This window comes from Trichoderma ghanense (genome assembly GCF_004382785.1).
Source record: "Trichoderma ghanense strain CCMA-1212 chromosome Unknown scaffold_3, whole genome shotgun sequence".
Taxonomy (NCBI): Eukaryota; Fungi; Ascomycota; class Sordariomycetes; order Hypocreales; family Hypocreaceae; genus Trichoderma; species Trichoderma ghanense.
Window position 1 is genome coordinate 2161112 of NW_027395666.1, and position 13069 is coordinate 2174180.

At 55.6% G+C, this 13069-nt stretch overlaps 3 protein-coding genes across 3 annotated transcripts; 2 read left to right on the forward strand and 1 right to left on the reverse strand.

Moving 5' to 3' along the window:
* Window positions 1-4631: 4631 nt before the first annotated feature.
* Window positions 4632-5272, reverse strand: CCMA1212_004056 (uncharacterized protein; the record flags this gene model as incomplete). Its single annotated transcript, XM_073701375.1, has 2 exons — window positions 4632-4981; window positions 5179-5272. The coding sequence occupies 2 exons, from the start codon at window positions 5270-5272 to the stop codon at window positions 4632-4634; spliced, it is 444 nt and encodes a 147-aa protein (XP_073560178.1).
* Window positions 5273-8073: 2801 nt separating this feature from the next.
* Window positions 8074-8760, forward strand: CCMA1212_004057 (uncharacterized protein; the record flags this gene model as incomplete). Its single annotated transcript, XM_073701376.1, has 1 exon — window positions 8074-8760. One exon carries the CDS (start codon window positions 8074-8076, stop codon window positions 8758-8760), a length of 687 nt encoding a protein of 228 aa, XP_073560177.1.
* A 416-nt stretch (window positions 8761-9176) lies between these two features.
* CCMA1212_004058 (1-phosphatidylinositol 5-bisphosphate phosphodiesterase 1) lies at window positions 9177-12569 on the forward strand (the record flags this gene model as incomplete). Its single annotated transcript, XM_073701377.1, has 1 exon — window positions 9177-12569. The coding sequence occupies one exon, from the start codon at window positions 9177-9179 to the stop codon at window positions 12567-12569; it is 3393 nt and encodes a 1130-aa protein (XP_073560176.1).
* Window positions 12570-13069: the final 500 nt, after the last annotated feature.

Consider the following 13069-nt stretch of genomic DNA (forward strand, 5'->3'; position numbering starts at 1 on the left):
GCGCGGATGCTCTGCATCGGACGTGGCAGGGGATGGGATTACGCCGCTAGCCTTCTTGTTTGTTTGCCAATCTGAGGCTGAATCCATGGTCCTTTTGTCTCAGCTGTTGGCAAGCCAAGCTTGTAGGAAATTGAAGTGGCTCGTACCGTATCCGTAGATGCGAGTTTTGAATGTCTGAACAATTCGCTGGGAGACTGCGGCGGCCGGCATCCTCTGCATCAACTGCACGGTTTATCCATGTTGACGAGGCTGACCCTTTGTGTTATACTCAAATAACATGGTAACCCGCTCCCTTGCTTCTCTTGTTGCCTGGTTATGCCGACCTAGACTGAATTGAGATTCATCTGACGCAGCCAAGCCAAGACGGAGCTGAGAGCGCAGGTTTGTCTGCTGTCGTTCTAGTTGTAACCTCTTGGCAGCATCTTTCCATCCTAAATCGCTAGGCACTCTGTGCCAATACGATCAACGCAAGCCAAGACGGCAAAAGGAAGCGACCGGAGGGAAATAAGAGGGGTTTGTTGAAAAAGACAGACCCTTGTACTTCGTAATTCGGGTAGTGTACTCCATACTCCGTAGTCTGATTAACAAGGAGAAAGCAGAGGAGTGCGAAATGATGAGGTTCTTCTCGCACAAACAGACGACAGCGGGCGCCTCTGCCCTTTTCTTCTTTTCTTGTGGCTGCATGGGCACTTGGTGGTGGTGCCCTTGGGCAGAACTGAAGGAGGGGCAAGTAAAAGGGATGAGTGGATGGACTTTCAATAGGTGGGCAGTAAACCATCTGGAATTTCCGAATTCGTCTTCTTTGCTCATCACCATTTTGCGTGGTTCTCTCTTTGATGCTTCGCGCATCAGAGGACTTTGGCCATCCGTCGTTGTGTTTCCCGGGTCAGACGTGACTGACAGCAGAGAATCTAATTCTCCAGCATCCAGAGGGCGCAAGGGCAAGAGAAAACGTGGCTCGCTCATGGCACTCCATGTAATGTTGATAAAAAGGTACGGATGAGATACTGGCAGTCGGTCGTTAGTGACGGCTGAAGTGAGTTTATGCTCAACATGCCGCCAGGCCTGTTTGTGTCGTGCAAATAAGTACAGCAAGTGCGGCGCGGTCAGTTGTGTGGTGCGTGAGTTGAACCTCGAGCTCCGGACCCGGAGAAGATGGTTCAGGTCGCTTTACGTCACAACAAAGGCCTGAGCACCAATCGCATCGCCAGACCTGCTTGGCACTTCTGGGCAATGTGTCTTCTGGGCTCTATGGAGTAGTCTGGCCTTTCTCGAGGCAGCGGTACCCGATGGGCTGCCTCAGTGGTGAGAACGGCAATGGCAGTGCGGCAGCCCAGGGCCAGGGTAAATGTGTCCCCTGATACAGCTCCCCGGCGGCGTAGCATGATTTGAGAAGAGACTCTGAAGCACAGGTCCGTAGACGTCAGATCTGCTTCGGGACGACAGTCGTCTCCAAGCCGCGGCCTCTGGAGAAGATCCCTAGTTGGGCTAGTAAGGCTGCGCATTGGCACAAGGCAAAGGCGGCAGCCGATTGGGTGGCTTCAGGGTTGAGGACGTCATGGTACTGGATGGCGGCATGAAACGGGAACTCTAGGGCGGCAGCCCGTGGCCCAGCCGGTCGGTTTGAGGCAACCTCTGTGTCTGTGGCTTGTCTCCCATGTCAACTTGTGCATGACAGCACCCGTCCGGGTAGGGGCCCTGCCTTTCGACTGGCGATATCGCTGGTTGGCTCGAAGCTCTCGACTTCGGTAAGAAAAGGCAGACAGACTCGAGCATCTGAGGGCAAACGTGCGCTCGCCATACTTCAAACACCGCATCCGATAGGCGCTGTCTCGGAGGGTGAATTACGCGACGCCCCCGGAGCTTTGTGTCTCGTCCGACCGAGTGTTCTGGCCTGTCGTGCCGCCAAGCTGGTGCGCAAGCCTGACCTCGATCTTCGGTGGCCTCATGACGCGATGAGCCGGTCTTTAAAAGTCGGTGAAATTCGAGGCGGCTGTCCTGCCATCGATGACTCTTATGAGGATAGACGCAGACCCCGCAGTTGGGCGTGCATGGGTGTCTGAGGCCTTCGTCCGCCCGAAGCGCTGCACTAAATCCCACGATGCTTGCTGTGCCGGAGTGAGAGAGGCAGGTCATGGTCAGAGCATTGCTTGCTGGCGAGGCATTCAGGCCCCAGTCGAGAGGCACTGGGCTTGTCCATTGCTTCTGTCGTCCAGGGCCTGCGGCACGTACATACATGTAGCAGAATGCATCCACTATGTAGGTAGAAGCCTCCAGCCTGTCTGTAGGCATACAATGATACTTCGTAGACGCCGTAGGCTTGCAGGGAAGAGGATCCAATGGAAGAGAGGGGTGAAGGGGAAAAGAGGGAAAAAACGAGAGGATCCTGTCGTTACCTCCTGCCAACGAGAATCAGCATAAGTGATGCTGTTGCACGGCTTCAGCGAATAGCAGAACCGTATCCGATGCTCCATTGGAGACAAACCTCATTTTCGGTGACTCTGCACGTAATAGAGTGAGCTGGCCGCTGCTGATTCCGGCAGGCATCGATGGTCAGTCAATGGTCGACGGCGTATTATCTGGGCGGCTCAGGTGACGCTCTTGACCGCTCTGCGGCATGGATGCGGCTCGCTAATGCATCTTCGTACAGGGCCGCTGGGTGATTGATTGAGTGGATGAGCAACATGCGCTTCACAAGGCTGCAGAGGCTAGACCAGGCCAGGCCAGGCCGGCATGGCATGCGCAGGCATGTATCGTGCTCGATTAGTATTCCGGGTTGCTTCGTCGTTCGTGGTCGTGCGAGTCGTGTGAAGAAGCATTGGTGGTGCGTTTTTGCCGGCCAAATGATAATACGAGCAGCACCTTCTTAGCGCCCTTCTTCTTAGCATTCGGTACCTCCTGCCTGGTTCCTGACCTCTGAGCTCTCCAGGGCTTCTCCCGCCCTTTAGGGCAGCAGCTCCTTCCAGCGGGGGAAAGAACAGCCCGGCTCGGGTTTCAACAGCAGTGACGCCATTTTGGTTTGACGGATCAAAGTGCGTGATACGAGTACGTACTTGCACAGATTACTGACCTCGCACCGCATGCGTCAAACGAGACGCGCGTGGTGGTACAAGTAATCAGATGCAGCAAATGTCCAATGGAAGATGAGATACGGATAGAAGGTCGCAGCAGCTCTTCTCCCCTTGCTTGATATGACAGTTTCCGCATGGATCGTTAAATACACCCCCAGACGAGGCCAGGCCAGACCAGACCGGACCAGACCAGACCGCCGGAGACTCGAGAGAAGGGCTGTGTGTGGTGCTGGCTCCGTCAGGTCCACGATCCATTCCGTTTGGGCTCCTCTTTTGCAATTTTTTCGATCCCTTGCTCTGCGTGATTGACATCGGAGGAGAAAAGACAAGAAGCACCAGAAAGACGAGGAAGAATAAGCAAGCGATGATCTCATCGTTTTCGCAGGTTGATGCCGTAATAACTGCGGAAGCCCTACTAGGTAGTTGTGCTGCTACTTTTGTTAGTAGCAAGACATTCCTCTGTGGCGGATGTGTCTGAGCATCACAGAGCTCACGTACATGTAGCCAGGCTGCACATATGATGCCACTCAATGAATGACACTGGACGCGACGCATCTCAGTCCCCCAAGCATACCTTACTATTCGGACCTCCCTCCGCCTGTGCCAGAGCTCTCCCAAAGAAACCCAATAAGCACAGCTCCCCTATTAAGCATGCCGATGCCAGTGTAACTACCCTTACATTAGCACCAAATGCCAATGCAGGTCGTACGTACGGGTGCTTGCGCCTCATGCCGTCCCAGAAGTTCCGTCGCCAATATACCTCCATCTGCGCACAACCCTTGCTGAAGCATCACCGTCTGCTGCACTTGCACCAATACGATGCCTTGGATGCTCCTTTGGGAGCGCCCCGATTCACGTCGCGGCTGCATGCATCTCCGGGAGAGTGCCTGTGGCGACTGGTCCCGGTGCCATCCCCTTCAGGTACGTCGTAGTACTTCAAATGTAAACCACCTCAGCTTGACGTGCCTGTACCGCACTATCCATGTATCGAACGCATACGGCGAGGAGCGATTGGATCGAGGGCGCGCGTGTCCGTGGGAACCTCTTGCGACAAACCGCGGGATGCCAGAGTCAGCAGCTTGGGTTGCCCAGTCAAAAGGGCCGCTTCAACCATCCTACTAGACATCCTCGTAGGCCACAGAGCCAATAGAGGGCAGAGCTAGACTGCAGAACGTGCTCGCCGACAAACACGAAGGCCTTGGCTGTCTTGCTAGCCGGGTCGCTGGCTTCGAACGGCGTCGACTGCACGCGGGATCATCTCATCTGCAGCGCGGCCTTGTGGTGTAACGGCATGTCAGTGTGTAAAGGAGTCATGGAAGGACAAGGCAGGTAGGTGGTGTTGGGCAGCCAACAGAGGTGAGACAGAAGTTATCGGATCAGCCCATAAGGTCAGAATCGTCATCCCCTCCTTGTTGAGCATTCAGTCCTCGTCCTCGTCGTACCGCAATACCTGCTGCAAGGTCTGTATGTAGGATCAGGTCAGGTCGGATCAGGAATGGACGTCTGCTAACCCCCTTGATGCGCGGTGCTACGTGCCAGGCCGCACTGGTCTCCCACTGCCTAGAGCACGACGTCGGAGGCAAACGCATCCCGCACATGGAATTTCGTACTTGTGGAGGAGCGTCTCTCACGACTGGCTCTCCGACTGGCTCTCCGACTGGCCCAAATGCTCGCCGCTGCTGATGAGGCATCCGTTCGGGGGCTAGAAATTGGGATGGCGGGGAAGCCCAGGCGGCCCTTCGGCTCATAGGCAGGCTTGGCAGTGAAAAGCATCACTTGATCAACCACGAATGGAGTCGTAGCAGCAGCAGCAGCAGCAGCAGCAGACAGACAGGATAGCTTCCACTCCACGCCCTTCCCGTGTCCTGGTGGCCCTGCCCGCTGGATTCCGGCGCCCAGCCAGGCCAGACCTTCGTATCCGGAGCGTCAGATTAGCACTACTCGTACACCAAGGCCGGAACGGTCGTAGTAGCTTGTCAGCTGTAGCATTACAGCCAGTTCGTGCCCCTCTTCTGCCGCTTGAAATTTTTTTTCCCTTTCCATTCTTCCAGAAGTGGTCTTCGCGGGCTTCAACTTCCTGCAGCGCAGAAGGTTCCCGCAGGCAGACCGACAGCGAGGAGCGCCGAGGGCCAAGGGCCGAGCTTGCTCATGTCGCCGATCTCTGCTATCTCGTTGGCCGACTCTTGTCGTTTCATCCTCATGGGGGCGCACAAATGGCGCTTACGGGAAGAGATGGAGAAAAGGCCTGTCCCGCCGCTGTCATTCGCTCTGACATGCACAACGTGATCACTGGGCAATGAGAGGGATCAGCACCTTAAAACCACAGGCAGTTTGTCGTCCACGCAGGACGAGTCCAAGCTTCGCACAAAGTACCCGTACGGACGACTCGAGACGGCAGAGCAAGTCCCCTCTCCGGAAATGTCCGAGGACGGCGCCGGCTGGAAACTGTGTCTTGCTCGTTCGCAAGAGTCGGGTGGTTGTATGCATGGCGGCGATGAATGGTGAGAGCGAGGCTCCCACGGTCTCAGTTCCTGATCCGGTGTGCATCTTGGCCTGTCTGGGCAAGGAGGGGGGGAGGGATGCTTGAACCCCAACGCTTCGACTTGCCGCCATCGCTGGTGCTGTCCTGACGTGGCAGCACGAACAGTGATCAGCTGCGCCAACAAAGAGCGGCACGGAGCCAATGAAACATCATCTCGTTGAAGCTGTTACTGAAGCACAGCCGAAGATCAGCATCATGAGGAGCGGATTGTGGCCCGAGCAGCCGTGGATGTGACGAGCAGGAGGCTCAAGGGTTGACATGTTGCACGGACATGGTCTAATAGGGTTGAGCAGACCTGCCTACCAAAGCTACTATCAGAGTAATATACATATGCCTAAGCTAAGGTAGGTAGCACCTCACCTTTGATAAAGCTTGGAAGGGCGATTTCGCTGCCCGCTAGAAGCAAAGAAGACGCAAGGAACTGCAGATGCACTCTCAGTTGATCACAGATGGCGCACGCAATGAAGCGTGTAACTGCCAGCGACTAGTAGTTGCAGCAGACGACAATGAACCGCTTGGCCGTAGGGGGGGCATCTGACGTCTTTGGTGGACTCATTCCTGGGCTGCTGGAACAACGCGGGCAGTACGTGATTCGTTGCCGATATTCCTCAACCGAAGCACGCCCAAAGCACCAGAGCAGGATGCCGCATACCTGACTTGACATGAAGCTAACGGCCGGCGATCGTCATTGAAACCAATGCCACTGAAAAGGGTACGTTTCGACGTCTGGACGGTGATCAGGAGAGACGCGAATGTTCTAATTCCCATGTACGACCGTGTTCGAGTCCGGCTTATTCCAGATAGATTGGATGTGTGCCAACACAACGGCCGCCCATCACCACCAAGACCCCGGCAGATTGGCACAAGGAGCAGCGGTGCTTCCACAGAACGGGGGACTTTGGTACTGCAGTAATGTGTGCCGTTTGTTTCCTCTTTGCGAACTCTTTGACATTGTCCATTAAATTACCCGAGTACCTCTTGTCCCTTCCATCTTCTCCTTTTGACATCACCGCACTGCATGAGGTAAGGTATTTCAGCGTTTAGAAATGAAGGCTGCGTGGTTACCTCAGTTGTCAGTTCGGATGGAAGGCACCATGGCAGCTTAGTCGTGAATGAACCCCCCCCATGCTGGAAAGCGCGGGGGATAAGAAAAGTTAGTGACACCCAGTTCCCGCATTGGAGAATCGCAGAGGAGGGCTGGACACATGGCGAGGTACCAGGAAACGGGCGGTACCTCAGGTTCTTGCGCCGCTCAAGGTACCGGCTGCTCGTATGGGGCGGGTCTCTAGCGGCACTCCCTCCCGGCCCATCCGCGTCATAACTGGCCGTCCCTGGAAATGCTCATGCCTGTCGCTGCTGGCCTAATCTCTTGGCGGGCTTGGAGCTTCTGCCTCTTTGCCTCCCCCTTGCGGGCTGGTTCTTGCAGCTTCGCTAACGACACGCCCTTCTCGGCCACTGCCCTCGAGCTAGGCGCAACCAGGCATGAAAAATGGGCTGGTCTTATTTTATCTTTTCTGATCTGATTTTCTGAGATTTTGCGTCTTGCTTCCTCCGCCCTGGTTCGCGATAACTCGTTGGAGCACACACACAGAAATCCTCGCTCCAGTTTCGCTTCAGACTTGTAACCTTAGCCTTTGGGCTTGTGCAAGCTTTCGTATTAGCGGAACGGAGATCCCCCAGTGAGTTTGTTGACGGCCGCCTAACGTGCGTGTTGTCTCGGTGGTTGCTCTCTGGGAGTGACTGAAGGCAGTTGAGTGTCTGGAAGTGTTCGCTCAACTGTATGGTAAGGGTACTTGTAACGCAGGGCACCGATAAAGGTAGGAAGGCTCACATACGATGACTTCGTCGTCACAGTCAACGGCCCCGGGACGAGCCCTCAGTGGTCTCATGGACCCGGGCGCTCTGGCTCGCTGGAAATTGCAGGGCATGGATTGCTGCCGCTTCATCGTTGCCCTCTGACGTCTTGCCTTGACGTGATGGACGGACTCTGGCATCGGATTGACTGCAGTCACTCGAACCCTTGTATCTCCTGTCTTGGACGTCCATTCCGCCGGCCCAACTGGCGCTTGGCTGATGATGTTCGTACAGACAGACAGACTTGTACAGTAGGTACCTCGGGCTTGTCCCTTGCCGGAGCGTCCAGGGCCATGCCATCACTGGGCATGCCGGGCCACCTCTCGAAAATTAGGTAGAGCTCTCCTGTCGCAAATTTCCCGACTGATGTTAGTTACCCAGCAGCGCCTAAAGGGGATGGGGGGCGTGCGAGGAGCAAAAAGAGTTCCGAAAAATTCACAGAGAAGAAAAAGAAGCTTAGCTTCCAACAGTAATAATGCGAGCTTCGGTGCAGGCGCCACACCCCCCTCAGGCAGAGCCTTGAACCTACCAAGGTACCGCTCTAGCCCGTCTTTGTACACCCACCCACCGAAAGCACTGGCACTACATCCAGTCTTTTTTGACTCAATGGCTGCCACTACTTTTTTGTGCTTCAACCTCCATCAGCCTACCTTACTCTTCCTCCTTCTTGCGCCCAGATATCGCAGACTCTCTCCCTGGACCTCACCACCACGCCGCTGCCCACACAAGGGCCCCCAGCACCGCTTCCTCGCATTGGGCAGCCATTCACCCGGACATCGCACGAGAATCTCCAAGACGCCTTGCCACCGAGCGTTACATCCGGTCCTCGATCTGCCTCTTTGCGGCTCCGGCACAAACAGGCCCTTTCCTGCACCTCATCACTCCGAAGCTCGCTCCTACTTAAACTCGGCGCCCTCCTCCTCCTCCTCGCCCTCCGCTGGCAGCTCTCTCTCTATACACTCCTCCCACGACCTCCTTCCCGCGATTCAAGTAAGAGTCGTCATCGACATCGCCCACAATTCTCTGCCTCCATCCAGCAAGAATAGCCGGTTCCCCCTCCCTCAAGAATCGGCAGGCTGTGTAGCATCATATAGTTGCTTCGCAGCTTCGTGCGCTTTGCCCGTCTTTCCTGCAGCGCCTCCAAGACATTCGGCTTGGGGTATATACCCCAAAGGAGCGACGTGCATACGGGCTACGTTTCTGCCACCTCACCAACCTGTCGCGGGCTGGCATTGCTCGACCGGGTCTGATCGTCCCCTAGCCTGCGCTCTTGGATGCTCAAGCCACCCTTGACGACGGCCCACTGAACGAGCGCTGCAGCAGCTGCAAAGGCAGACGGACAGACGTGTGTGTAGAACCCCAATTCGCCTACCTTGGACGCCTTCACCTTGAGGCTACAACCTCACTTGTACTCTGGCCGTACTCCCTCCTTGACCCCTGGCCAGCCTGGCTTCAGGACCACGACCATCCACAGCCCCTGCGGATCGCCTTAGTTCGACCCTTCCACCCCCCCGCATCCCGTTCTCCCCAGATTTGATGCAACATGCATACAGCTCGAGGCTTATAAGGGTCGCTCCGCCTGCTGAACTCTCGAGGCTTGCCTCTGCAATGAGCTTGCTATTCACCTACCTACCACACAAGTCATGAGTAGCAGAAACACAGATTCAACTCACTCCTCTGCGCCCCAAGCATTGGGCCGTGGCAGCGCCATGCCCTCACAATCCAAGCCTCTCCCGCGTCCGAGCCCTGCCCACGTCCAGACAAACCTGGGCATGCAACGTCCCGCCGCAGCTCCCCCCTCCGCTATCAGCGCGTCCTCCAGGGCCTCCAATTCCCAGCATGGATCTCCCATCATGTCTCCAGAATCTCTCTTCACCACCAATTCCTCCATACAAGCCTCGCCGGACTGCATGCGGCCCCAGTACGATGATCCGGTCTCCTCGGGCTTCCAGCTGCCCGAAGCCATCATATCCCGAAGAACCAGTGCCAACTCGCTCGGGCCCAGCTGTTCGGGAAGCCCCAGCGCTCCTGCAGACGTGACCGGGACTGGCAATGCTCCGGTCTCTACCTTCATCCCCTCGACCACGACCACCTGCACCACAAACAATACCGCCCCCGCTACCTCCAAGGGCCTCATTCGACGGATATCCAGCCGAGCATCGAGGCGGCTCTCCAGCAAAGGGCGCCAGAACTCGGCCGCTCCCTCGAGCCGCGAAACGAGCGTTGGCCCCTGCTTCTGGCGGAAACGAAGCGACAGCAGCGTGACCGTTCCCGAGTTTGGTCTCGCCAACACAGATTCCGAGTCTGATATGGAAGACGACTGGGTCTCCTGGTCCGCAAACTATTTCGACGGCACCCGAGACTCGCCGACCGACAGCACCACTGGCTCCATCAGCAGCAAGTCGAACACCATGGAAGGCCCTGTCATCCCGCTGCAGCTGAAACAGGGGACCCTGCTGAAGAAGGTATCCAAGAAGAACCGGTCCAAGCTCGTACTCCTCTCGTACGACCCCGAGACGAACAAGCTGTTGTGGGATCGTGCGCGCCCACACAAGTTCCTCCATGTCGACGAGATCAAGGAGATCAGGACGGGATCGGATGTTCAGCAGTACGGCCGCGACTTTGGCATCCCAGAATGGGAGCGCTTCAGAATGTTTTCTATTCTCTATGCCGTCCCGGATAAGTCAAAGTTCAAGTTCCTTCACCTCATCGCCGATGTCACGGAAATCTACCAGATGTGGACCACATTCCTGTATGACATGCTGAGGCATCGCCAGGAGGTCATGACTTCTTTGATGACCTTCAACGAAAAGGCAATTAATCAGTACTGGCAGTCAGAGATGCAAAAGCACAACTCGGAAGATCAAGAAGAGCTTGACATTACCGGCGTCAAGCGGATATGCCAGAACTTACACATCTACAGCTCACAGGCAATCCTTGAGGTCAACTTCCGCCTCGCCGATGCCCGAGGAAATGAAAAACTAAACTATCCCGAGTTCCTCAAGTTTGTCCGTCTCATGCGGCAGCGACATGACGTTCGCCAACTCATGAAGAGTATAGCAGCAAGGCCCGAGGTCGGCCTCACCCTTGACGAATTCCTCGACTTCCTTCGAAATGTCCAGAAGGAAGACGTATCAAACCGGGCCGCCTGGGAGAAGACCTTTACCAAGTTTGTTCGCAAGCACAGAAACGATGACCCGAGCGCCGAAGTCAGTGCTGAAGACTTCAGCATCATGTCAGAGACGGCCTTTATTGGGTTCCTGAGCTCCCGGCAAAACATGCCCACCATAGATGAGCAGCAGGAATTTACGCTTGACCGCCCCATGAACGAGTACTTCATCTCTAGCTCCCACAACACCTACCTTCTAGGACGCCAGGTTGCGGGCCAATCAAGCATCGAAGGGTACATTTCTGCCCTCGTGAGGGGTTGCCGCTGTGTTGAAGTCGACTGCTGGGATGGTGCTGACGGCCAGCCCTCGGTGGTTCATGGTCGCACGCTCACCAGCGCCATCAGCTTCCAGGAGGTCATGACCACCATCCAGAAGTACGCCTTTGTCAAGTCAAAGTTCCCTCTCTGGATTTCCCTCGAGGTCCACTGCAACCCTACACAGCAAGCCATCATGGCTAAAATCATGAAGGATACGCTCGGCGACATGCTTGTTACAGAGCCACTGGATCCCAACTCGTCCAAGCTGCCGTCTCCTTCGGAGCTAATGGAACGTATCCTCATCAAGGTCAAGCAGCCGCGGATGAGCAAGGACGACGCCGCCGGTGGCGACATGTTCAACACCCGGAAGCGAGGAAACAGTCTTAGCTCTGCAATTGCACGACCAGCCAACCCCGATAACGCAACGCTTGCCACGTCCCAGTCGGTTCCTCAGAGCCCTCTGCTCAATGCCAACAATTCCCGGAACATGAAGTTCGTTGGAAAGAGCCGGGTCAACACCATCGCCGAAGGCGAGGTGCAAGAGCCGCAGGCACATGCCAACAGCGACACCGACAGTGGGAGCGAGCATGGCTCATCCAAGGGATCCAACAACATCGTTCCGGTGCTGGGCAAGCTGGGGGTGTACTGTGCTGGCCTCAAGTTCTCGGGCTTCGACGCGCCGGCGGCCAAGAAGTTCAACCACATCTTCTCCTTCATGGAGAGCAGCTTTGCCAAGAATGCTCGGACCAAGGAAGAGAAGATGCAGCTGGACATTCACAACATGCGCTATCTTATGCGCGTCTACCCAGATGGCTCCCGGTTGACCTCAAGCAACTTTGACCCCCTTTCCTACTGGCGTCGCGGCGTCCAGATGGCCGCTCTGAACTGGCAAACATTTGACCTGGGCATGCAGGTCAACCAGGCAATGTTTGAGGGCGGCACAGATTCGTCTGGATACGTCCTCAAGCCCCAAGAGCTCCGCGACATCCAAGTACTTCCATACAATCAAGCCGTCAACGAGGCTCTTGCCCAGGGCAAGAAGGAGCGGTCGGTTGTATCGTTTGGCATCGACGTCATCTCCGCCCAACAGTTGATGCGGCCCGCGAACCTGGCTGCAAGCAAGTCGATGGACTTTTACGTCGACGTCGACGTGTTCCACGCAAACGACAAGCGCAACAAGAAAGACAGGGACCTTGAGCTGTGCCACGAGCCTGACTCGCCTCTACTCCGTCACACCGAAGTGATCCGCGAGAATGGCTTCAACCCAATGTTCAGCAACGGCCAATTCCGCTTCAAGGTCACAACCAAGCATCCAGAGCTGATCTTTGTTCGCTGGTCCGTCAGACTGTCTAGCGACGGCGAAAGCTACAGCAGCAGCTCCAAGGAGAAGCCCCCGATGGCCAGCTACACCGCCAAGCTGAGCAATCTCAAGAACGGATACCGCACGCTGCCGCTCCTCAACCACGCTGGAGAGCAGTACTTGTTCTCCACCCTCTTTTGCAAGATTGACGTTGATCCTATTGAGAAGAAATACATCAACGTTCCTCAAACCGCGCAAGAAGGAGGCAGTAAACTCAACCGGCTGGGCGGTAGGGTGTTCGGACGAAACAACGGAAGCCCTCGGAGCACCATGGAGAAGGGCAGCGCGGAGAAACGCAGCTTCGAGAGCAACTGAGCAGGCTGCTGCACCAGATTCTCCGATGTGATGAGACACCTATGATGACTTCTTCTCCTTCTTCTGATCTGGCCTGGGCTGGTCCATTACCCGGTCGATCCGTGTCTTACGAACTGGTTTACTTTTTTTTTTTCTTTCTTTTCTTCCCAATACGGCGGCGCCGTATGGCGACTCTACTTGACGGGTACCAATGTGCCCCTTGTTTCCTCTGCCTCATTTTGGTGCTCCCTTTTTATGCTCAGTACGGCGCACGGAACCAAAAGCGAAACCAAATACCCACTCCACTTTGACCTGCGGAGAACCAAGGACGCCCTTTTGAATACCTTTTCTCCCTTGCTTTTCGTTCTATTTTCTTGTTTTCTTCTTGTTTTCTTCTTGTTCTTTTTTTTCTCTTTGTTTATGATGGGATGCAGGGACTACGGTGTCCCAGGAAATACATGTGCCAAATTGTTATCTGGTATTCACAGGCGAAGCATTGCATAAGGACAGGACACATATGA